At 44.5% G+C, this 27403-nt stretch overlaps 1 protein-coding gene across 1 annotated transcript in view; it reads right to left on the bottom strand.

Annotated features, from left to right (window-relative positions):
• The window catches only part of akt2 (v-akt murine thymoma viral oncogene homolog 2), a 30592-nt gene extending 4715 nt beyond the window's left edge, over positions 1 to 25877 (bottom strand). The window contains exons 1-10 of the mRNA XM_056282989.1: positions 25832 to 25877; positions 25486 to 25617; positions 25240 to 25351; positions 13204 to 13357; positions 10566 to 10697; positions 10378 to 10443; positions 10201 to 10269; positions 9958 to 10080; positions 2834 to 2962; positions 549 to 763 (exon numbers count right to left, since the gene is read on the bottom strand). Of these exons, the coding sequence (XP_056138964.1) occupies positions 549 to 763; positions 2834 to 2962; positions 9958 to 10080; positions 10201 to 10269; positions 10378 to 10443; positions 10566 to 10697; positions 13204 to 13357; positions 25240 to 25351; positions 25486 to 25617; positions 25832 to 25877 (1178 nt within the window). The remainder of the gene's footprint in view (positions 1 to 548; positions 764 to 2833; positions 2963 to 9957; positions 10081 to 10200; positions 10270 to 10377; positions 10444 to 10565; positions 10698 to 13203; positions 13358 to 25239; positions 25352 to 25485; positions 25618 to 25831) is intronic.
• Between the last annotated feature and the right edge of the window lie 1526 nt (positions 25878 to 27403).

Here is a 27403-nt window from a genome sequence, read left to right as displayed (position 1 = left end):
GATGGCCAAAATGTCAAATGAGAATCATTGCATTGTGTAACTACCCTTGTCTACCCCCTATCAAATAACCCCCTATCAAATAATAATAATAATAATAATAATAATAATAGTGTTAATAATTGGGGGACAAGAACCAGTTTTGTAACTTCAGTAGGGCCAGCACAAGATGGGTGAATTTCTAATTTGTCACGCAAGGAATGGGAGTAATCTTGTGGGAGTGGGACAGGATGGCAGTGACGATCTATCCCTATGTCAGAACGATGATGATAATAACAACATCTTAGAGACTGATGTCAGACCATGACGGTATGTATTGTTCTGAGTTTGAGCGCAGGCCCTGGTATATGACATAAACAGAAGTGATGCACATGGTTATTTGCATACTGAGCAAGGAGCCAAGATCCGATCACAAGTGGCCATTCGATACGCATTCTAATACCAGGTGTGAAGTGTAATCCATCTCACCTAGATCTTTACACAATCTGGATATATCTGGAGGCAAAATATCAGGTCTGAACAGCCTCAGGGATAAAAATAAACACACACACCTCTGCTTAGGGTCTTTCTTAAGCAGGCCTGCCAGCAGGGCCTTGGCCTCGGGGGCCAGGTTCTTGGGGAAGCGGATCTCCTCCATGAGGATGAGCTCAAAGAGGCGCTCGTGGTCCTGGTTGTAGAAAGGCAGTCGGCCACACATCATCTCATACATGACGACGCCAAGGCCCCACCAGTCCACCGCCCGGCCATAGTCATTGTCCTCCAGCACCTGACAGGACCGAGACAGATGAGGGTTAAAAAAAAAGTTTTTTGAAAAAAAAAAACACTCAGTATGAAAATATGAGTAGTCTCATCCAGCGATGAGTCACTTTTCAACTTTAAACTGTGGGAATGTGATCCAATCCTTTGGGAAAACCACTTCTGAATTTGAAACATGACATGTTGCAGTCACTGTATTATAAAGACCATTATCCACCACGGTCCAGTCAACACCAAAATACCAGACAGTGAGTCAACGAACATGTACCTCTCCTGCATGGATTTATTATGAGACAAAGTCATATTTTGTGGATTAAATAATAATCTGAGAGCTACAGATTATTCTGTAGCTATTCCAAGGCATAGCAAAACGAACCTTTGTTGCACGTGTTTTCCCTCTTCACTAAAAATGGGGTAGAATTAGTGGGTGGGCATTCAGAATTAGTGGATGGGCATTCACAATTAGTGCACCACCCACCTACTTATGGCTTTGATAGGGGAAACAAACAATTATTCAAGTACCATCGGGCTGAAGGGATTTCAATTCATTTAGTAGCACCAATACTCTCAATCAACAAGAACAAGAGTGACGGCAAAATGTAGGGGCACAGATTTTCTAAATGGCCACAGACAGTTATCTTCCTGTACCACCACATCCTTTGGCTATGGTACAAAATGAAACTGTTGGCTGTCTAAAAAAGTACTCAAGCCTGATGTGATGGCCTTGTCTGGTGCCTGCTTGTATGTTCTGCCTTCTGCGTTTCCTTGATCACAGATGGTTCACTGGCACATGTGCAAGCTTGTTGATCGGCTGCACTGTGGAGGTGGTGTTCTGTATAGGCTGGCTTCTCTATTGTGTGTCTCTCTCTTCCCCCTCCAACACAAACTGCTTTTGTTTTGAACTTCAGTTTCAGCTTTTACACCATGCAGACCATTTCCCAATCACCACCTGTTTACCTTTGACTTTTCAATCATACCGATTCCATTCTTTTCACGTAAGACTGATTCTTCAAATGAATCTTTTGGTACACTTTGTCCTGATGTGGCCTACCAGGGTCCCCACGCAACCTGGAAAACCTGGAAATTTACAGACTTGTTTTCCGGACATGGAAAATACCTGGAAAATAATGAAATTGATAAAATTTCTTGAAAATATTATTTAGGTCATGGAAAATTGTAACGTTAGATTATAAAATTATATTTTTCTCTGCTGAGGTGGCATATTATTTGTGTAAGCTGAAATCTCATACTTTCTTCCATATTTTTAGCTGCTGAGATGTCACATCAGTGCTTGAAGTTTCGCCGGTATGTTCAGTGACCAGCTCTAAGTTACAGTCCATTTAGAGACTGTTGATGTTTCCACTGATAGTTAAGACTGAACAATATGACCTTCTATGAACAACGGCTGTCATGTATATCCAAGCAATAGCCCTGGAAAATGTCCTTGAAAAGTCCTGGAAATTGATTCTCTAAAAAGAGTGGGAACCCTGTCTCCCCATGTCACATTGCCTTGAGGTTATTGTAATACAGGTAACAGAATGCCAGGTGAAACTACACAATAAATCATCTTTACATCGATGTGTATGTTCTTGTCAGACCCATACTGGTAAACTGGTAAATTAAGGTGTGAAACCAAGGTGTGATTCTGTTTAGGAGACAGCAGAACAATAAGCCAAATACGTCTTCAAATTTTTGAGCCACATATATTATTGTTGTCAATTCATGTTTTTAAGGAAGAAAAAAATAATTTGTACTACAGTTATGATAATGCAGTCTGCTGTCAGACAACTGTCATTTAGAATAAACCATCATTTATCATAACTTCTTTACCCAATATTCAGAGTAAAAGACAGGTAGGCATTTCTAATGGCTCAACTGTGACAACCTACAAACAGTAAATGACTAAAAGGCATTTCTTCTTCATGCCAAAATGGCTGCACCAGGCAACATACATGACAGTTCTCTACCTTTATCCAGCTAGTTTGTGAGTTAAAACATATCCAAAGCAGCATCCAGATGATGACATGTATACGGCTGGTTGAAGACACCTTCTGAAAATATATTTATAATTAATAATTACTTCTGGTGCCAGGTACTCTGGTGTCCCACAGAACGTTTTCATGGTGGCGCCGTCGGTGATGCCCTCTTTACACAGGCCAAAGTCTGTTATCTTTATGTGGCCATCCTTATCCAGCATAAGGTTCTCCAGCTGAGAGAGAGGAAAGCAGTATTTACATGGCAGCTAAGGAAGAATGAGAGTTGCAATATTTCACTGAGGTGGAGGAAAAGATATGTCACTGAAACTTCAAGAGTAATTATTTACCTGATAAATGGATTAAGATGCATAATGCACAATAGAACCACCCCTAGTACTTCTTTAGTTGAAAAAAAAAAGTTAATTTTAAACTGTCCCGGCATGTACCTAACATGTTTATCAATCTGATCACTTATTGGAAATGTATTGCAGTGTATAATTCAATTCAACTGACTGACAATGTGCCTGCTGTTTTGGAAAATTCCAATCATATATAACAGTTGTTTCTTTTAACAAAGCTATATTTATTTATATATATATATACATACACACACACACACACACACACACATATACACACATATATACAAACCCCAATTCCAATGAAGTTGGGACGTTGTGTAAAACGTGAATAAAAACAGAATACAATGATTTGCAAATCCTTCTCGACCTATATTCAATTGAATACACTACAAAGACAAGATATTTAATGTTCAAACTCATAAACTTTATTAGTTCTTTGCAAATATTCACTCATTTTGCATTTGATGCCTGCAACACGTTCCAAAAAGGCTGGGACAGGGGCATGTTTACCACTGCGTTACATCACCTTTCCTTTTAACAACACTCAATAAGCATTTGGGAACTGACGACACAAATTGTTGAAGCTTTGTAGGTGGAATTCTTTCCCATTCCTGCTTGATATACGACTTCAGTTGCTCAACAGTCTGGGGTCTCTGTTGTCGTATTTTGCGCTTCATAATGCGCCACACATTTTCAATGGGAGACAGGTCTGGACTGCAGGCAGGCCAGTCTAGTACCCGCACTCTTACTATGAAGCCACGCTGTTGTAACACGTGCAGAATGTGGCTTGACATTGTCTTGCTGAAATAAACAGGGACGTCCCTGAAAAAGACGTCGCTTGGATGGCAGCATATGTTACTCGTCTGTGAATGTTCTCATTCATCCAGGTCATGGTTATCCAAAGGAGTTGAATCAAGTGCAACTGGACTTGGTATATATCCACGAAGACGTTTTGCCTCTCATCCAAGAGGCTTCCTCAGTTCGTGCCTTTCTGACTAGACCAAGCTAGTCTGACTGGCTGGAGATGAGACTCAGTATTTATCCTCTAGGAGTCATTGTCAGAGCTATTGATATGCGTGACTCTTTGTGATCCAATGTTTACCAACGCCCGTCGCTAACAGAGCCATAGATATGAGAGGCTCTTTTGTGTACCAATGTTTGGCCGCGCCCTTCGTTATCGGAGCTATTGATATGCGTGGCTCTCCTGTGCTCCGATGTCCAGCCGTGGACTGTGACGTTCACATTGGGGAAGACAGGAGCCTCCACATTGGGGTTTACAGGAAACCTACACATACAGACCAATATCTACTTTTCGACTCACACCACCCGCTGGAACACAAACTGAGCGTCATCAGAACTTTGCAACACAGAGCTGACAATGTGCCCAGCAGCACTCAGGCCCAACGGGAAGAACACAAACACCTGAGGGGAGCTTTAAAAACCTGCGGCTACCCCAGTTGGACCTTTGTGAAAACTGCAACATGTTCCAAAAAGACCAACCCGGTGAGCAACGAGGAGAAAAGGAACGGAAAGAATAGCACAGTCATCCGGTATGTTTCTGGGGTCTCCAAGAAACTCAGGAGACTTTTCAACAAACACCGCATCCCGGTATACTTCAAACCCAGCAACACACTCCGACAAAGACTGGTCCATCTCAAAGACCGTGTACCACACACCCAGAAAAGCAATCTGGTGTATGCCGTACAATGCAATGAGGATTGCACTGACCGATACATAGGAGAAACCAAACAACCACTACACAAACGGATGGCCCAACACAGAAGGCCAAACTCCTCAGGACAAGACTCAGCAGTCTATCTACACCTAAAGGAGAAGACACACTCCTTCGAGGACAGCAACATACACATTTTGGACAGAGAAGATAGATGGTTTAAAAGAGGGGTGAAGGAAGCCATCTATGTGAAACTGGAAAAACCATCCCTCAACAGAGGAGGAGGTCTGCGACACCACCTATCTCCCACTTACAATGCCGTCCTTTCATCTCTACCCAGGAGACTCAAGAAGCCTAGCCTCCAAGAACAACAGCAGGTCACTAACGGCTCCAACGACTCTCATGACCACTGAACAATGAAGTCGAAACTAACACCCCCAACAACTGTCACTACCAAACAAATGCAAATCAATAGCTCTGATGGCGACGGGCCCACCTGGACATCGGAGCACAGGAGAGCCACATATATCACTACCTCCGATAACGACGGGCGCGGCCAAACATTGGTACACAAAAGAGCCACTCATATCTATGGCTCTGTTAGCGACGGGCGTTGGTAAACATCGGATCACAAAGAGCCAAGCATATCAATAGCTCCGACAATGACTCCTAGAGGATAAATTCTGAGTCTCATCACCAGCCAGTCAGACTAGCTTGGTCTAGTCAGAAAGGCACGAACTGAGGAAGCCTCTTGGATGAGAGGCGAAACGTCTACACGGACATATGTTACTCCAAAACCTGTATGTACCTTTCAGCATTAATGGTGCCTTCACAGATGTGCAAGTTACCCATGCCATGGGCACTAACACACCCCCATACCATCACAGATGCTGGCTTTTGAACTTTGCGATGATAACAATCTGGATGGTCCTTTTTCTCCTTAGCCCGGAGGACACAACGTCCATGATTTCCAAAAACAATTTGAAATGTGGACTCGTCAGACCACAGCACACTTTTACACTTTGCGTCAGTCCATCTCAGATGAGCTCGGGGCCCAGAGAAGCTGGCAGTGTTTCTGGATGTTGTTGAAATATGGCTTTCGCTTTGCATGGTAGTTTTAACTTGCACTTATAGATTTAGCGACGAACTGTGTTAACTGACAATGGTTTTCCGAAGTGTTCCTGAGCCCACGTGGTAATATGCTTTACAGAATTACATCGGTTTTTAATGCAGTGCCGCCTGAGGGATCGAAGGTCACGGGCATTCAATGTTGGTTTTCGGCCTTGCCGCTTACGTGCAGAGATTTCTCCGGATTCTCTGAATCTTTTGATGATATTATGGACTGTAGATGATGAAATCCCTAAATTCCTTGCAATTGTACGTTGAGAAACGTTCTTAAACTGTTGGACTATTTGCTCACGCCGTTGTTCACAAAGTGGTGAACCTCGCCCCATCCTTGCTTGTGAACGACTGAGCCTTTCAGGGATGCTCCTTTTATACCCAGTCATGACACTCACCTGTTTCCAATTAACTTGTTCACCTGTGCAATGTTCCAAACAGGTGTTTTTTTGAGCATTCTTCAACTTTCCCAGTCTTTTGTTGACCCTGTCCAAGCTTCTTTGGAACGTGTTGCAGGCATTAAATTCAAAATGAGTGAATATTTGCAAAAAACAATAAAGTTTATCAGTTTGAACATTCAATATCTTGTCTTTGTAGTGTATTCAATTGAATATAGGTCAAAAAGGATTTGCAAATCATTGTATTCTGTTTTTACACAACGTCCTAACTTCATTGGAATTGGGGTATGTACACACACACACACACACACACACACACACACACACACACACACACACACATATATATATATATATATATAGAGCGTTTTTCCCCCCCGGAAACCGTCAATGGTGTTGATAAAAGTGCTCAACAAATGAGGAGCAGAAAATCAATATAGATGTAGGGAAAAAAACTTCTAATACATAGCAGTACAAGCTTGTTTCGTGTGTCGCGCACTCATCAGCTGTTAATGTGATTCAACAAAGAAAAACACAGTTTATGTTGCCCCGTGTCACACCCCTTATTTTGGTGGACAGCAACCAATCAGAGGAGAAAACACTGAACTATTACAACCAATGGGGTAGGTAGTTACAATGCACACCAACCAATGGTGGGGTAGAAAACATTACAACCAATGGGGTAAGGGGTTGGGACTTGTTTTGAAAAATCATTTGAAGGACCACGGCACTGTTGAAATAGCATACATTTAGAATATAACAAGGTAACGTTAAAGGGGGAATTTATGTATATCATATAGAGGGGTGGTGTTGGGGCACAGTTGAAGGGCAGGCACTTAAAATATAAAAATACAACATCTAATAAATGTCACATGTGTATCATCTAATGGGGGGGATAATGGGGGAGAGAATAATGAAGAAATTTTACTTGTAGTTACAAAGAAGACATTTTTTTCCGGTGTCTACAGCTGGTGGCTAATTCATTTCTACTATTCAAGGTGGACAAATTAGGTTTGCAAACAATAAAATACTTTTCTGGCAAGCACAGGTTACAGCTTTTGCCACCAATTGAATATGCATTGCTCTTTGCAAGGATTTTCCATGAAATAGAGTAACCAATATTCTTGTCTACCAATGACCAAATGTGTCGGAAATGCAAGAAATGCAACGGTCTTGAGCCGACAGCTGATGATTGCTCATGGCATGAAACAGGCTTGTACAGTCTCATAAAGAATTTACTTGACTCACTGGATTATATATATATATATATATATATATATATATATACACACACACACATATATATATATATATACACTGCTCAAAAAAATAAAGGGAACACATAAGCAATGCAATGTAGCTCCAAGTCAATCACACTTTTGAGATATCAACCTGTCCAGTTAGGAAGCAACACTGATTTGTGAATCAATTTCACCTGTTGGTAAATTGTCTAATTTCCACCAGGTGGAAATTAGACAATTTGCAAGACAACCCCTATAAAAGGAATGGATTTGCAGGTGGTGGCCACAGACCATTTGCCTGTCCTCATCTTTTCTGGCCGATCTTTGGTTAGTTTTTCATTTTGCTAGTGCCCTCACCACTAGAGGTGGCATGAGGCGGTATCTGCAACCTACAGAAGTTGCTCAGGTAGTGCAGCTCATCCAGGATGGCACATCAATGCGTGCTGTGGCAAGAAGATTTGATGTGTCTCCCAGCACAGTGTCCAGAGCATGGAGGAGGTACCAGGAGACAGGCCAGTACACCAGGAGACGTGGAGGGGGCCGCAGGAGGACAACAACCCCGCAGCAGGACCGCTATCTGGTCCTTTGTGCAAGAAGGAACAGGAGGAGCACTGCCGGAGCCCTACAAAACGACCTTCAACAGGCCACTAATGTGCAGGTTTCTGCTCAAACAGTGAGAAACAGAATGCATGAGGATGGTATGAGGGCCCGACGTCCACAATTGGGGCCTGTGCTCACAGCCCAACACCATGCAGCCCGATTGACCTTTGTCAGAGAACATCTTGGTTGGCAGATTCGCCATTGGCGCCCTGTGCTCTTCACAGATGAGAGCAGGTTCACACTGAACACATGTGACAGACGTGAGAGAGTCTGGAGACGCTGTGGAGAACGTTCTGCTGCCTGCAACATCCTCCAGCATGACCGGTTTGGCGGTGGGTCAGTGATGGTCTGGGGAGGCATATCCTTGGAGGGCCACACAGACCTCTACGTGCTAGCCAGAGGTACCATGACTGCCATTAGGTACCGGGATGAGATCCTCAGACCCATTGCCAGACCATATGCTGGTGCAGTGGGCCCTGGGTTCCTGCTCATGCATGACAATGCTCGTCCTCATGTGGCCAGAGTGTGTCAGCAGTTCCTGTATGTCGAGGGCATTGATGCTATGGACTGGCCTGCACGTTCCCAAGACCTGAATCCAATCGAGCACCTCTGGGACATCATGTCTCGTACCATCTGCCAACGCGATGTCGCACCACAGACTGTCCAGGAGTTGACCGATGCCCTGATCCAGGTCTGGGAGGAGATCCCTCAGGAGACCATCCGTCATCTCATCAGGAGCATGCCCAGACGTTGTAGGGAGTGCATACAGGCACGTGGAGACCACACACACTACTGAGCCTCATTTTGAATCGTCTTGAAGAATTTCCACAGAAGTTGGATCAGCCTATGTTCTCATTTTCCACTTTGATTTTGAGTATGATTCTGAATCCAAACGTTAATGGGCTAATGATTTTGATTTCCATTGATCATTCTTAGGTTATTTTGCTCTAAACACATTCCTCTGTCTAATAAATAAAGATTTTCAGCTGAAATATTTCATTCATCAAGGTCTATATTGTGTTTTTAGGTGTTCCCTTTATTTTTTTGAGCAGTGTATATATATATATATATATATATATATATATATATATATATATATATATCAACAAAGATACAGGAAAAAAGCTTTAATGCATTGCAGTACAGGCCTGTTTCGTGCGTTTCACACTCATCAAAAAAAGTTTTAATGCAATGCATTAAAACTTTTTTTCCTGTATCTGTGTTGATATTCCGCTCATCATTAGTTGAGCACTTACAACACCATTGACGGTTTCAGAAAAAAACGCTATATATATATATATATATATATATATATATATATATATATAAATGTGTGTGTGTGTGTGTCTGAAATTGGGAGTTTACCCAGTTGTCCCCAATACATTAGCAAAAGCCACTAAATATGAAGCAAAAAAAAAAAGTGGACAGGACACTGAAAACGTCATCATGTTCATTTTATGTTTACCCAGTTGTCCCCACTACATTAGCAAAAGCCACTAAATATGAAGCAAAAAAAAGCAGCTGATGAGTGCACGATGCGCAAAACAGGCCTGTACTGCAGTGTATTAAAACTTTTTTTTCCTGCATCTGTATTGATATTCCGCTCCGCATTAGTTCAGCACTTATAACACCACCATTGACGGTTTTGGAAAAAAAGTTTTATATATATATATAAAATCCAGTGAGTCAAGTAAATTCTTTATGAGACAATTTATTTGACTCACTGGATTATTTTGCTCCTTATTTGTTGAGCACTTTCCCTTCCACTGAGTGTTTCTTTTAACACACACACACACACACACATATAGATGTTACTTGGGGAAGAGGACATCTTACCTTCAGATCCCTGTAAACTACATTGCGTGAGTGTAGGTATTCAAGTGCAGACACTATCTCTGCTCCGTAAAACCGAGCCCTGTCCTCCGTGAACACTCGGTCACGGGATAAGTGAAAGAACAGCTGCACAAAGAACAAACAGTGTGTGAATATTATCCCAAAAGAGGATCTATGTGATCGCATTAAACCCTGATTCAGTGTCAAGAAAAAAAAAAAAGAAGAAAAAAAAGAACAAAACCTCACCTCGCCTCCATTTGCATACTCCATCACAAAACATAGGCGGTCATGTGTCTGGAAAGCATATTTTAGTGTCTGTGGAGGTGGAAGAACAGCATAACTGTACACAATATATTGGCAAAAGGGACTCCTTAGTGTAAGATGGTAGGAACCAAAGTAACTGAGCAGGCAACAGAAACTCACCGTTAGGAAAGGATGCCTTGTGTTTTGGAGAACTCTGCTTTCTGTAACTGTGTGTGCCACCTCGTCCTGACGGAATAAAAATACAAACATGAACAGATAGTCTACACAAACTAATAGGTAGCAGCTTTGTCCAAATATACCAAACATCTATGGAATCTCGCTGTTGTGCAAATGTAGTCAACACTTACTTTGGCAATGATAACTTCTTTGCGGAGGATTTTCATGGCATAGTACACCCCTGTAGCCTTCTCCTTGACCAGGATCACTTTACCAAATGTCCCCTTGCCCAGCAGCTTCAAGTAGTCAAAGTCACTCATGTTCTGTAGGAGCAATGACAAAGATAAGACTTACTGCCTCCATCTGGTGGCGCACTGTGCTTGCCCTTGGCTTTTGTAAGATACCAAGATTTTCACATCTGTAATTTGCCTTTTGATGTAATTGAAACGTTTGTTTGTCTAATAATGGAATTGGAAAATTGGGTGGCAAGAAATTTTCAAATGCAACTGAGGTTAATAAGTTGAACTGAAGTTTGATTGGGTAGAATAGGGTAGATGACCGGAAAGGGTTGTGGCTCACAGCCCTTTGACACGTTTTGTTTTTAGTCCTGCTGGGTGTCCACACCCCCTCCTCACAACAACCCAAGGGTTAAAGTGGGGGTGCTGGTTTAGTCGCCGACGACACGACGGTTGCAGTTTAACGTCATACGTATTGCTAAATTGCAAATTACTTAAACTAGAAGTATGTTCAAATAACTGCTATTCTTTAGTATGACTGCTGAATAGATTCTAAAAGCACAAGCTTCAATTATTGTTTGTAGAACCTGTCTAGGGGTAGTGGCAGACATGGTCACCAGAAAATTGTGTATTTAGAGAAAAACAATCAACAATTCTCAAAAATAAAATGTAAACCTCTTCCAGACATGTATATGCCCAATCAAAATGAAAGTAATATCAAGGATTTCAGATTTGTAGAGCCTGTCTAGGGGTAGTGGCAGACATGGTCACCACATAATTGTGTATTTAGAGAAAAACAATCAACGATTCTCAAAAACAAAATTCAAACCTCTTCCAGGCATGAATATGTCCAATCAAAATGAAAGTAATATCAAGGATTTCAGATTTTTTTTACCAATCCAGATTCATACTGTATTCTCACACAAAGTCGAATCAGTTCATCTAGACACGTTTATTGAGGAAAATATTTCATCACTCATCCAAGTGACCTCTTCAGTCTCAACTGACTACAGGTATCCCCACCCTTATAAATACTACAATGAATGATATAATTACTGAAAACAACGATCGGTTTCATATGCAAATTGCCGTGACCATTAACTAGTTTCAATGAAAATGTATACTATTCACAGAGGATTGGGGAGTGGTTGCAATCACAGCATTGTAAGATGGAGAAAGATGTACTCTTAGCCCCCCCCCCCCCCAGTTCAGGGATGGGTCATTCCCTCTTCACATAGATGCCCTCAACCTGTTCAAAGCAGAGTTCCTCCCTATCAAGGATGTGTACATCTTCATCCTTAAAAGAGTGGCCACTGACCTGTAGATGTGTGTAGACCGCAGAGTCAAGTCAAGTCATTTTTATTTGTATAGCCTGATATCACAAATTAAAGGAGTCCAGGCCTGACATGTTAGCGCTCCTGTGTTGTGCCATCTTCTTCGCCAGTGTCTGTTTGGTTTTTCCTATTTACAAGTCGCGGCAATCCTCCCTGCACTTAACCACGTACACTATATTGCTCTGGTTGTGCCGGGGGACCCGATCCTTGGGGTGGACCAACTTCTGGCGGAGCGTGTTTTGAGGTTTGAAAGTATCTGAAACATGGTGTTTGGAAAATACATGTCTCGCTTTTTCCGACACCCCCACCACATACAGAATCACTTCCGGTTTATGCTTAGGCAGCTGATGTCCTTCTCCTCTCTTCGATTGGCTGGTGCACTGTTTGGGCGTCTTCCTGACTTTGACAAACGCCCAGTTAGGATAACCACACTTAACCAGAGCCTGTTTAATGTGGGATTTTATCCCTTCCCTGACTGCTGTGTCAGTGGGGACTTTGTCAGCTCAGTGGTACAGCATCCCAATGACTCCTAGTTTGTGCTCCAGTGGACAATGAGAGTCAAACCTTAAGTACTGATTAGTATGTGTTAACTTACGGTAAACATCAACAATCAAATGTCCCCCATCACCAATTACAATTTCAGTCTAAAAAGGCTAACTTGTCATTTTTCACATCCTCCCTGGTGAACTTGATGTGATTTTCCACACAGTTAATGTGGTCGGTGAAATATGGTACGTGCTGAGTACAATGCTGTGATTACAACCATTCCCAAATCCTCTGTGAACAATACACATTGCCATTGAAACTCTAGTTAATGTTCACGGCAATTTGCATATGAAACTGATCATTGTTTTCGGTTGTTATGCCACTGTATTGTTTATAAGGATGGGGATACCTGCAGTCAGTTGAGACTGAAGAGGTCACTTAGATGAGTGATGAAATGTTTCTCTCTCAATAAACGTTGTGTCCAGATGAACTGGTTCAACTTTCTGTGATTTTCTTACCTGGATTATTGAGCATGCATAAAGACATACTGTATACTCAGTTTTGACAAGCATGTGAATGGAGAAATTAGGTGCTTGCTCAGCAGAAAATGCATTGCTACATGTCTGCATACGTTTCATAAAAAGGTTCCCCATACCTACTCAAATGCACATATAACTTTTCTAGAGAAGCAGTGATGGAAATAAGAAAACATAAATACACTTGGAAACTGCATCACCAACAAAACTCTGGGGAAAAAAAAGACAAATGCTGACCACTTTGGTGTGGGATTTAGATGTGGCCACCTCCATCTCCTCTGTGCCACAGCTGTCACTGGGTGAGCCATATTTGATCTCCATGGGCTCTTCATCCTGCTGTTGACTCTTAAGGCTATTGGCAACCGCCTGAATTGATCGCATCCATTCCTCCCTGAACCAGAAAAAAATCACATGTCATCATCATATTCAACTGATGTGTCTTTAAAAATCACTTAGAGCCTATTCCGATCCGCAAGACCCCAAAAAGAGCAGTTTTGAAAAATGACTAGAAACTAACATCATTTTGGCTTTGCACGACAAGAAAAAAGTAAAACAATACTGCCAAAAATAATGCTTGAAAGCTAAACTGAAAATACAGAAGTAGGAGATAAAAGACAAGGGGTGACGCTTGGGGAGAATAAGGGGATAATCAGGTATAATATGGACCTTCGAAGCTAGCGATGAATCAAGACAGAGCCCAGTTTTATCTATGTCTAAGGAGACAGTGCAAATCTATAGGTTTCTGAGGAGCAATGACCAATAGAGACCCTTCATGGTTTCGCCTCTGACCCAGTTTTCCTTTGGTCTTTTTCTCATTGAATCCTCAATAATAACAATACTATTAAAGGATGCCTATCACTTATCAAAAGACGCCTATGGCCCTGTCCCCCATGCAGCCCTGGGAATCTGATCACTGTCTAATTCATCTCATCCCAATCTACAGGCAGAAACTAAAATCAGCAAACCTGTGGCAAAAACTGTGAGGAAATGGACCAATGCGTCAAAATTGGAGCCCCAGGCCTGCCTTGACTGCAATGATTGGAGTGTTTTTGAGGCTGCATCTACAAACTTGGAAAAACTTACTGACACTCTTGACATCTTACATCAGCTTTTGTGAGGACATGTGTGTGCCCACCAAAACTTTCAGTACCTTCAACAACAATATGCCCTGGTTCACAGCAAAACTCAGGCAGCTTCATTAGGCCAAAGATGAAGCCTACAGGAGTGGAGATAGGATCCAGTATAACCAAGCCAGAAATACACTCACAAAGGAGATCAGAGTGGCAAAAAGGTGCTCCTCTTAATAGTTGAAAAACATGTTTTCTGCCAACGACCCATCACCAATCTGGAGAGGTTTGAAAGACATTTCGAACTACAGGAGACCATACCCCCACATTGCAGGGATCAATCAATTGGCTGATGATCTAAATGGGTTTTACTGCAGGTTTGATAAGCGAACTTTCACACCCCTCTCCGGCCACAACACACAACAAACTGCACTCCCATTGCCTTAATGTCTGTGGTCATGAAATCTTTGAGAGGCTGCTGTTGGCCCACCTGAAGGAAATTACAGGCCTCCTGCTCAACCCCCTGCAGTTTGCCTACCGAGCGAACAGGTCAGTGGAGGATGCAGTCAGCAGATTGCACTACATCTTCCAACACCTGACTCCCCACAGACATCAGAATCCTGTTTGTGGACTTCAGCTCAGTGTTCAACACCACCATCCCAGATCTCCTCTACTCCAAACTCACCTGGCACACTGTACCAGTCCCCATCAGCCAGCGGATTAAAAACTTCCTGACAGATAGGAGGCAGCTGGTGAGGCTGGGGAAAATCACATCCAGCACCTGGACAATCAGCACTGGCGCCCCCCCAGGGATGTGTGCTCTCCCCTCTACTCTTCTCCAAATGACTGCACCTCAGGAGACCCGTCCGTGAAACCCCTGAAGTTTGCGGATGACACAACCATTATTGGCCTTATCCAGGGTGGTGACGAGTCTGCATACAGATGGGAGGTTGAACAGCTGGCCCTCTGGTGCGGCCATAATAACCTGGAGCTGAACATGCTCAAAACTGTAGAGGTGACAGTGGACTTCAAGAGGAGCCCCGCCCCCACACCCCAAACACTACACCACTGTCCCCCTCCCCCCACACACCATACTCAACAGCACTGTGTCTGCGGTGAAAACCTGCAATATAGATTTCTGGGCGCCACAATCTCCCAGAACCTAAGGTGGGCATCCAACATAGACACAATCAATAAAAACGCCCAGCAGAGGATGTACTTTCTCCGCCATCTCAGGAAGTTCAACCTGCATCAAGAACTGCTGATTCAGTTCTACACTACCATAATCCAGTCTGTCCTCTGCACATCCTTCACTGTGGTTTGGATCGGCCACCAAACAGGACAGGGACAGACTACAATGGACAGTTAAGTCTGCAGAGAAAATCATTGGTTCCAACCTGCCCTCCATTCAAGACTTACACACCTCCAGAGTCAAGAAACGGGCAGGCAACATTACTGCAGACCCATCACACCCTGGTCACAACCTATTCCAACTCCTCCCCTCTGATAGGCGCTACAGAACACTGCACACCAAAACAACCAGATATACAAACCCCAATTCCAATTAAGTTGGGACGTTGTGTAAAACGTAAATAAAAACAGAATACAATGATTTGCAAATCCCTTTCGACCTATATTCAATTGAATACACTACAAAGAAGAGGTATTTAATGTTCAAACTGATAAACTTTATTGTTTTTTTGCAAATATTCACTCATTTTGAATATGATGCCTGCAACACGTTCCAAAAAAGCTGGGACAGGGGCATGTTTACCACTGTGTTACATCACCTTCCTTTTAACAACACTCAATAAGCGTTTGGGAACTGAGGACACTAATTGTTGAAGCTTTGTAGGTGGAATTCTTTCCCATTCTTGCTTGATGTACGACTTCAGTTGCTCAACAGTCTGGGGTCTCCATTGTCGTATTTTGCACTTCATAATGCGCCACACTTTTTCAATGGGAGACAGGTCTGGACTGCAGGCAGGCCAGTCTAGTACCCGCGCTCTTACAACGAAGCCACGCTGTTGTAACATGTGCAGAATGTGGCTTGACATTGTCTTGCTGAAATAAACAGGGACGTCCCTGAAAAAGACGTCGCTTGGATGGCAGCATATGTTGCTCCAAAACCTGTATGTACCTTTCAGCATTAATGGTGCCTTCACAGATGTTCAAGCTACCCATGCCATGGGCAGTAACACACCCCCATACCATCACAGAAGCTGGCTTTCAAACTTTGTGCTAATAGCAATCTGGATGGTCCTTTTCCTCTTTAGCCCGGAGGACACGACGTCCATGATTTCCAAAAACAATTTGAAATGTGGACTTGTCAGACCACAGCACACTTTTCCACTTTGCGTCAGTCAATCTCAGATGAGCCCGGGCCCAAAGAAGCCGGCGGCATTTCTGGGTGTTGTTGATATATGGCTTTCGCTTTGTATGGTAGAGTTTTAACTTGCACTTGTAGATGTAGCGACGAACTGTGTTAACTGACAATGGTTTTCCGAAGTGTTCCTGAGCCCACATCGTAATATCCTTTACAGAATGATGTCGGTTTTTAATGCAGTGCCCCCTGAGGGAATCGAAGGTCACGGGCATTCAATGTTGGTTTTCGGCCTTGCCGCTTACGTGCAGAGATTTCTCCGGATTCTCTGAATCTTTTGATGATATTATGGACTGTAGATGATGAAATCCTTAAATTCCTTGCAATTGTAAATTGAGAAGTGTTGTTCTTAAACTGTTGGACTATTTGCTCATGCAGTTGTTCACAAAGTGGTGAACCTCACCCCATCCTTGCTTGTGAACGACTGAGCATTTCGGGGATGCTCCTTTTATACCCAATCATGACACTCACCTGTTTCCAATAAACCTGTTCACCTGTGGAATGTTCCAAACAGGTGTTTTTTGAGCATTCCTCAACTTTCCCAGTCTTTTGTTGCCCCTGTCCCAGCCTCTTTGGAATGTGTTGCAGGCATTAAATTCAAAATGAGTGAATATTTGCAAAAAACAAAACAGTTTATCAGTTTGAACTTTAAATATCTTGTCTTTGTAGTGTATTCAATTGAATATAGGTTGAAAATTATTTGCAAATCATTGTATTCTGTTTTTATTCACATTTTACACAACGTCCCAACTTCATTGGAATTGACCTTTCGCAAAGTCCCGCCCCCCTTAGTTACTGCCCGTCAAGCATTTCAGAACTATCCAGGAAGTAGCCGGAAAACATCAAAACATGAAGGAAGAAATCAGCGCATTGTGTGGGTAAAAGTAACAGTAATAATACGTTAGCTGTATTAGCTATCAATAATAGCTAGTAGCAAGCTTAGCTTGGAGCAGACAGGTATTTTTGTTGATTTTGGATGGATTAAGCTGGCCATGGGGTTTACTATACTGTGAAATCTATTGCCGACATTGCGCTTCTTGCGTTCTGGGTTTCGGGAAGGGAAAGAAAATTACACCCCCTCCAAACTTTTCAGATATCTAGAATCCGATTTGCAGATCCCATAGGCACACCGTTTCAGCATTTTGTTGTGTGTTTGAAAGCTTGATGGACCGTTGCTAAGGTAGGATTGGACAAGCACCGTTCTGGGGCAGTCCTTTGCGAAAGGTCAATTGGGGTTTGTAAAAAAATTTTTCCGCGGGCTGTCATTCAAATTAACGCTTAATATTGTCAAATAAATCCAACCATTTTGTATATAGTGTACTGTACATTGTAAGTAATAATAATAATAAAAATAAATCAATCTTATATAGCGCTTTTCGAACACTCAAAGTCACTTTACAATAAATGAGGCAAAACAAGACAATGTGGCAGGATGAGGAAAAAACACAGGAGACGAAGGCGAGTTTGCTGTTTATTCCTCAGCTCCAAAACCAAACTACAGCAGGAACAACCCTGCACCAGCAAGCCCGGGAACGTAAACCACGCCCCCAGCTCACAGTCCTGCCAGGTGAGCGGCATAGCCCCTAGTGTCCGCCACACAGCCCCCCCCCCCCCCCCCGAACACCCAGAAGGGACTCCTGGAAAGAAAATTAGTGTCTCACTGGAGGCTTAAGCAGCCTGCCATAACGGCTGCGCCGTCCCTCAGCCGAAACAGTAGGTGAAACACTGTCCAAAGTCGGCTGAGAAGCAGAACGCTGAACCCGTGAAGACACTGCCGGGGTCCTGGAAGGAGGACGACCCCGACGGGGAACCTGGGCCAGAAACACAACTTCACCTGCCACCCTGTGCGCCGGTTTAAGCCTATCAAGCGTGACACGCTCCCTACGCCCACCCATATCCAGCACAAAACCCTTAGGACCCGTCTCAAGAACCCGAAATGGGCCATTGTATGGGGGTTGGAGGGGCGAGCGGTGAGCATCATGCCGTACAAAAACAAAACGAGCCGACATGAGCTCCGCAGGCACGAACGACTGCGGAAAACAATGGTGAACGGGGCCTGGAACTCGAGTGCTGTCGGACAAAAAAGGATAAACGGCCAGACGGGTCGAGGAGCGGAACTCCCAGGCAAAAATTCCCCAGGGACGCGGAGTGGCTGACCGAGCACCAGCTCATTGGGCGAAGCGTCGAGGTCCTCCTTAGGAGCCGAACGCAACCCGAGCATAACCCAAGGTAAACGATCCACCCAGTTACCATCCGAGAGCGCAGTGCGCAGCGCTGCCTTGAGCAACCGGTGAAAACGTTCACACAAGCCGTTAGCCTGAGGGTGGTACGTGGTAGTGCGGTGTACCTGCACACCCAAGGATCGCGCAAGTGCCGACCAGAGCTCTGACACGAACTGGGGGCCCCTGTCTGAGGTGATATCTGACGGAGCGCCGAAACGGGCGACCCAGGAGGAAAGAAAAGCGCGTGCAACATCCGAGGATGTTGTGGAGGACAGAGGGACAGCCTCTGGCCACCTGGTAGTCCGATCCACCATTGTGAGCAGGTGCGTAAAACCCTGTGAAGAAGGTAGAGGGCCCACCAGGTCCACATGCACGTGGTCGAAACGTCTGGCCGGGATCGGAAACGGTTCGAGGGGCGACTTAGTGTGCTGATGGACCTTAGCGCTAGCACGCTACACATGCAGCAGCCCACCCCTTTACGTCCTTGCGGAGGCCAGGCCAGACGAACTTGGAACCGACCAACTTCACCGACGCCCAAACTCCAGGGTGCGAGAGGGAGTGATCGAATCGAAAACTCGACGGCGCCAGGCCACTGGAACAACGGGGCGGGGACGGCCGGTGGATACATCGCAGAGGACTGCAGGACAGACAATCAGCAACAGGGTTGGACTTCCCGGCCACATGCTGAATGTCCGTTGTGAACTCGGAGATTGCCGCTAGGTGGCGCTGCTGACGAGCAGACCACGGCTCAGTCACCTTGGACATGGCGAAAGTCAGCGGTTTATGATCCACATAAGCCGTGAATGGGCGACCCTCCAGCAGGAAGCGGAAATGCCGGGTTGCAAGGTGCAGTGCCAGCAACTCCCGGTCAAAAACGCTGTACTTGCGCTCGCTATCTCGCAGTTTGCGGCTAAAAAATGCGAGTGGCTGCCACGCATTCGCCACACGCTGTTCAACCACAGCCCCCACGGCTATGTCAGACGCATCGGTTGTTAAAGCTATGGATGCCGTGGGCGTGGGATGGGCGAGGAGGGCAGCGTTAGCCAGGGCGCACTTAGCTCCGTCAAACGCCTGGACCCGTTCGGGAGTCCAGTCGACAGGGTCGTTAGCCGTCTTAAGCCGCAGGGCTTCGTAAAGTGGCTGAAGGAGGTGGGCAGCGCGAGGGAGGAAACGGTTATAGAAATTCACCATGCCCAAGAATTCCTGCAATGCCTTAACAGAGACCGGGCGGGGAAATTCCGCCACCGCTTGCACCTTAGAAGGCAACGGGACCGCACCTTGCGGCGAAATGCGGTGACCCAAGAAGTCAATCACCGGCAGTCCAAACTGACACTTGGCCGGGTTGACTATCAGGCCGTGTTCGTCCAAACGACGAAAAACCTGTTTCAGGTGCGCCAGGTGCTCTTCACCTGACGGACTGGCCACTAATATGTCGTCGAGATAAACGAACACGAAATCAAGGTCACGCAACACCGAGTCCATCAGCCTCTGAAAGGTTTGCGCAGCCCCCTTCAAGCCAAAAGGCATGCGCATGAACTCAAAAAGCCCAAATGGGGTGATCACTGCTGTCTTGGGCACGTCCTCTGCCCGCACGGGAACCTGATGATAGCCGCGCACCAGGTCCACCTTAGAGAAAATACCGCCAGAAAACCCGCCAGGCGTATGGAAAAGTCCTGTATGTGTGGGATGGGATAGCGGTCATTGGCGGTGACGTTGTTCAGGCGGCGAAAGTCGCCGCAAGGCCGCCGGCGAGGCCCACGGGCTGTTGGAACGCCTCACTATACCCAGACGCTCCATGATGGCGAACTCCTCCTTGGCTGTAGCCAATTTTACCGTGTCGAGGCGCCGCGCGCGCGCAAAAACTGGCGGTCCCAGAGTGGGAATGAAATGTTCTACCCCGTGTTTAGTAACCGCGGTGGAAAAGGCAGGCGTAGTCACCGATGGAAAATCCGCCAGCAAACGCTGAAAAACATCCCCTAATGCTAAAAAGTTAGCGTGTGTTAACGGCCCGGCTCCCCGTCTCGCATGGAACAGTGGCGAAAGACACAGCATCAATTAAATGGCGGTTTGCAACATCAACCAGCAGACCATTAGCACACAGAAAATCCGCGCCGATAATAGGAACAGTAATGGCGGCCACTACAAAGTCCCACTCAAAATGGCGCCCGTGGAAACAAACAGTCACCAACCTTGTGCCAAACGTCGCAATGGACGAACCGTTAGCTGCACTTAAATGTGGGCCGCCGCCTTCAGTCGACCTGTCTGTCTTAGCAGGAGGGAGTAGGCTGTTTTGCGAGCCTGAGTCCACCAGAAACCGTCTTCCTGACATCGTGTCCTTAATGAAGAGCAGCTCACTACGTCCGCCAGCGCCCACAGCTGCTACTGAGCGCTGGCCCGGGAGTTTCCCGGTGCCTCAAATGTGCACGGAGGGACGCAGCGCCTCGCCTTGCCGCCGAACCGCTGGTGGAAGAAACAGAGGCCGCTCCCGCGCCGTCTCCGGACAGCCACTCCAGCCCAGCTGCCGGGTCCGCGTCCTCCGACGCCGGCTGCAGAGGCTCAGATGCCACACTCCGCACAGAGAACCGTTTGGTAGCCAGCAGCACCCGAGCGGCCTCCTCAGCCAAACCTCGGCAGTCACCAGCGGCCAGACACGGGGAGTTAGCCAAAGCCGCGCGCACAGGAGACGGGAGCTGGCGCAGGAAAACGTGCGGGAAAAGGAATCCACCTTCGTCTGAGCCTAGCAGCGACAGCATATTGTCCATGAGATCCACAGCCGTCCCGTCGCCCAAACCGGATAGGGAAAGGATTCTATCTGCCCTCTCTGCGGCAGATAGGCTGTACCTCCGGAGCAGAAGATGTTTGAGGGCGACGTATTTATCGTGTTGCAGAGGGGCGCGCAACGGCTGCATGGCCCGGCGTGTGGACTGCTGGTCCAGCGCAGCGACGACCAAATAGTATCTGGAGTCGTCCGTGGAGATTCCACGCAGGTGGAACAGCGCCTCGACATGCTGGAACCACGAAGCCGGGTCGCTCTGCCAGAACTCTGGGAGCTTCACAGCCGCGGCGACAACGGCCGGCTGTGAGAGTTGGGGCGGCGTGGCCGAAGTGGATTCACACTCATCTTCTGCTCCAAACATGTTCAATTCTGGGTCACCAATGTGGCAGGATGAGGAAAAAACACAGGAGACGAAGGCGAGTTTGCTGTTTATTCCTCAGCTCCAAAACCAAACTACAGCAGGAACAACCCTGCACCAGCAAGCCCGGGGAACGTAAACCACGCCCTCAGCTCACAGTCCTGCCGGGTGAGCGGCATAGCCCCTAGTGTCCGCCACAACAACAGATAAACATAACAAAAACATACAGGGGTGGATGGGAAGGGGGGGCTACGAGAGGGAGAATCGGCAGCCACACACAATGCCAGCAGTACTCTCCAACTTAAACAGATACAAAAGGGCAAGAAAAACAAAAAACAAGTATACTGGTATGCTCTGTCATGGCCATCTACCTCAGGCATGTATGTAAGTAACCTGCTAACGTCTATTTCAGCATCTCTGATATATTCTCTGCACCACTGCACTTAATCGCCTCTTATTTAGCCTGTATGTAGTAAATCGTAGCGTATATATCTGAAGATTGTTGTTGTCGTGTTGTTATTTTAAGTACACTGAGAGAGTCAAGAAACCAGAGTCAAATTCTATGTATGTACAAACTTAAATGGCCAATAAACCTAATTCTGATTTTGAATGAGAGGACTAACATCACACTATAACACAGAAAACCAACATATTTGACCATGTGGTGGCATTGTCCTTTAGCACATCAAGAAATGTTCAAGTACCAATTTCATGACTCAAAGTCAATAGTTCAATGAAAAATGTATCACACTGTACAACAGGGGAAAAAAACTACATCAATATGACTGAACAAGCACCATCAACTCTGCATCACTGCATTTGCAATATGCTCATGGTGAAAAAGGTAAAAGTCTCTTTATAACAAATCTCAAGTTGGTTGCCAAGTTTTTTTTAATAAATTAATACTTAACAGACACCAATAATTCTAGCTGTCAAAAAACTCAACCACAGCTTGTTTCTCCCTTAAATGGTACCTGTGCCCTTTCTTCTATAAACTATGAATATATATATATATATATATATATATATATATATATATATATATATATATATACACTACCGTTCAAAAGTTTGGGATCACATTGAAATGTCCATATTTTTGAAGGAAAAGCACTGTACTTTTCAATGAAGATAACTTTAAACTAGTCTTAACTTTAAAGAAATACACTCTATACATTGCTAATGTGGTAAATGACTATTCTAGCTGCAAATGTCTGGTTTTTGGTGCAATATCTACATAGGTGTATAGAGGCCCATTTCAAGCAACTATCACTCCAGTGTTCTAATGGTACAATGTGTTTGCTCATTGGCTCAGAAGGCTAATTGATGATTAGAAAACCCTTGTGCAATCATGTTCACACATCTGAAAACAGTTTAGCTCGTTACAGAAGCTACAAAACTGACCTTCCTTTGAGCAGATTGAGTTTCTGGAGCATCACATTTGTGGGGTCAATTAAACGCTCAAAATGGCCAGAAAAAGAGAACTTTCATCTGAAACTCGACAGTCTATTCTTGTTCTTAGAAATGAAGGCTATTCCATGCGAGAAATTGCTAAGAAATTGAAGATTTCCTACACCGGTGTGTACTACTCCCTTCAGAGGACAGCACAAACAGGCTCTAACCAGAGTAGAAAAAGAAGTGGGAGGCCGCGTTGCACAACTGAGCAAGAAGATAAGTACATTAGAGTCTCTAGTTTGAGAAACAGACGCCTCACAGGTCCCCAACTGGCATCTTCATTAAATAGTACCCGCAAAACACCAGTGTCAACATCTACAGTGAAGAGGCGGCTGCGGGATTCTGGGCTTCAGGGCAGAGTGGCAAAGAAAAAGCCATATCTGAGACTGACCAATAAAAGAAAAAGATTAAGATGGGCAAAAGAACACAGACATTGGACAGAGGAAGACTGGAAAAAAGTGTTGTGGACGGATGAATCCAAGTTTGAGGTGTTTGGATCACAAAGAAGAACGTTTGTGAGACGCAGAACAAATGAAAAGATGCTGGAAGAATGCCTGACGCCATCTGTTAAGCATGGTGGAGGTAATGTGATGGTCTGGGGTTGCTTTGGTGCTGGTAAGGTGGGAGATTTGTACAGGGTAAAAGGGATTCTGAATAAGGAAGGCTATCACTCCATTTTGCAACGCCATGCCATACCCAGTGGACAGCGCTTGATTGGAGCCAATTTCATCCTACAACAGGACAATGACCCTAAACACACCTCCAAATTGTGCAAGAACTATTTAGAGCAGAAGCAGGCAGCTGGTATTCTATCGGTAATGGAGTGGCCAGCGCAGTCACCAGATCTGAACCCCATTGAGCTGTTGTGGGAGCAGCTTGACCGTATGGTACGCAAGAAGTGCCCATCCAACCAATCCAACTTGTGGGAGCTGCTTCTGGAAGCGTGGGGTGCAATTTCTCCAGATTACCTCAACAAATTAACAGCTAGAATGCCAAAGGTCTGCAATGCTGTAATTGCTGCAAATGGAGGATTCTTTGACGAAAGCAAAGTTTGATGTAAAAAAAATCTTATTTCAAATACAAATCATTATTTCTAACCTTGTCAATGTCTTGACTCTATTTTCTATTCATTTCACAACATATGGTGGTGAATAAGTGTGACTTTTCATGGAAAACACAAAATTGTTTGGGTGATCCCAAACTTTTGAACGGTAGTGTATATATATATACATATATATAGTGTATATATATGTGTGTGTGTGTGTGTATACGTATATATATATAAAAAAACAAGTCACTTCCTCCTTCCCCTAGATGGAAAATCTAGGGGGGATATTTTATCCATCTGTACCACAGAGTCCTGTTACATAATACTAACTGGCATCTTTACCATGATTGGAGACACTCTGCAGTTTCGATATACCACTGTTGAAATATTTGACCGGGTAGGACGAATGTAGCGGCAAACAAGTTCATGTTGGAAACAACTCCAGCAAGAAAAAAAATATTGAAACGTGATGCCGATGTGGTCATGCTTTTGTTGGATAAAAAAAAAAAATCAATATTAATGCGGAACAGTAACATGATATAGTTTGATTAAGTTTGTGATACATCAGACTGTCTGTGTTAGCTTTGAACCGAGGATCCCATTTTTACATGAGTGGGAAAAATGTACTTACTGCTGAGCTGACAGCACGAGTGACAATTGCTGCTATACCTTGTTTGTAGTGCCCCCCCACCCAGAAAAAAATATGAAATAAATAAAAAAATAAAATCAGTTGTAACAGTTCTATTTATTGCTGCCTCCTACATCCAACTATATTGGAGCACTATTCCGCTTTAATACTGATTGCCTGTCTGACAGAATTGCCATATCAACATCACATTCCAACTGGATAAAATAAAGGCTTATTAATGGAGAAAAATTGTGGATTTCAGCTTTAATAGAACCTTTAGAGAGGAATTAAACATTAGCTTAAAACCCCTGAAATGCATGAGCTTACAACTCTCACCTCTCCTCATTACTGTCCACATGGAAGGTGCGCTCAATGACAGTAGTCCACTGTAGGCAGCGGATGACAAATGTGTTGGGCCTGGGTCGTTCTGTCTTCATCAGCTGGCATTCTGCAGAGCACAGAAGAGTCAGTTGTAAAAAAAACAGGCTGAGGACTACATCACCACCACATTATTGCTATGTTGTTTAGTCAACCACTGCATTTAGACATCTTTAAATCTGCCAACCCAGTGGGTGAACTGACCTGCAACGGAGAAGTTGTTGAGTGGTGGGAGACTGTGATCACTGGACACCTCTGGCTTCTCCTTGTAGCCGATGAAGGAGCCATCACTCTTCAGGATGAAGTAGCGAGGCCTCCATGTTTTAATGTATTCACCTGACAATCAGTGGACAGAGGAGAACATGTAAGGTGGACTGAGATTTTAGGTTTGACTTGTGGGAGGTCCTTGTGGTTTAAGTGTTCTGCAGACACATTTAATATTGGTTAACTAAGCTGGTATGGCTTCATATGTACAATGGCTGTGAAGGAGAAATGAGGGCAAATCGAGACAAATTCAGACTTATTAGATGGTGAACAAAGTGGGCCTCACCTCTCTTGTGTAGCCATCCCTCTCTCACAACACTGACTTCATTCATGCTTGGCTGGCGGATGAATCAGGTTCAGCGTGGAGTTGTGGGGAAGCAGGGGAGAAGGGATGCCACTGGAACTGTCGGTTAAGCGTCAAGGTGAAACTTGAATACTTGCCAATACCTGGAGAAAGAACAGAAAAATTCCTGACAATTTCAGGAGTCAAATAATTTTACACATTTCAATAAATTACCAAATCTACCCTCACTATTGCATCAACATATAACACCAGGATGACACAAGCAATGGGTTGAAAACTGTCGTAACAGAGACCACTAATATCAGGAACCTGTTCCCTTATACATCGGAGCAGACGTGGTGGAGAGGGTGACCAGCTTCAAATTCCTTGGCACACACATCTCCCAGGACCTCACATGGACTGTCAATACAACTTCCCTAGTGAAGAAGGCAAAGCAATGGCTTTACTTTCTAAGGACACTGAGGAGAGCTCATTTGTCCCAGCTGTTGCTGGGGTCCTTCTATTACTGCTCCATAGAAAACATACTCACTTATGGCATCTTAGTGTGGTATCCCAGTTGCACTGTGGCTGATAAGAAAGCTCTGCAGAGAGTGATTAAGTCAGCACAGAAAACCATTGGCACACAGCTACCTTAACTTGAGGACATATACAGATCCCGCTGCCTACGTTGGACCACAAACATAATCAAGGACTCATCTCACCCAAGCAACCACCTTTTCACTCTGCTGCCCTCTGGGAGGCACTATAGGTCTTTCAAGACCCATACTTCCAGACTTTTGAACAGTTTCTACCCAAGTGCCATTAAAAAAACGAACTCTGTTAACCAACTCTAAGGATGCAATACTATCCTAACACTGTGCAATAATACCTGTATATTTGGCATGTGCAATAAAATATGCTGACTTGGGTTAGTGCAATACACAGACTATGTATCTAGTGTAATAGATATTACACCTGTTTTTACACGCATGCATGCATTATCTATATGTTGATTGTGCTGCAAATGTGTGCCTATTTGTATTTTGACTATTTGTATGTATTTTCTTTTTTTATCTTGTTGTACCACTGGGGAGTTGCACTTAATTTCGTTGTACAGCTGTGCAATGACAAATAAAGGCATTAATTCATTAATTCATTCATCATATGTATGTGAGCCAAAACAATTGACTAAATAAACTATTCAGACTGTGTCAAATGAAATCCCCATTTTAACATTTTCAGAGCTCACTTCAGCACTTTGACTTCAATGCCACTCATATCATCAACATGTCATTCTTAGAAAAACCCAAACACTTCTGGTTGTATCTGCATCAACCAGTTTGTGAGCTGACCAATAGAGGAACATCAAAGGTACAAGGCTGAATAGTCTCACTCTTTATCGCACTCTAAAGTTTTATTCAAGAAAGGCATTGCTAATTATAGGAACACACTCAACTCATCATCAGCCACTTCTCCGGGGTCGGGTCGTGGTGGCGGCAAGCTAAGTAGGGCACTCCAGACATCCCTCTCCCCAGCAACACTCTCCAGCTCCTCCTGGGAGATCCCAAGGCATTC

The sequence above is a fragment of the Lampris incognitus genome, chromosome 7, assembly GCF_029633865.1.
Source record: "Lampris incognitus isolate fLamInc1 chromosome 7, fLamInc1.hap2, whole genome shotgun sequence".
Taxonomy (NCBI): domain Eukaryota; kingdom Metazoa; phylum Chordata; class Actinopteri; order Lampriformes; family Lampridae; genus Lampris; species Lampris incognitus.
The sequence above is the reverse complement of the archived record's forward strand: the minus strand, read 5'-3'. Positions and strand labels throughout refer to the sequence as shown.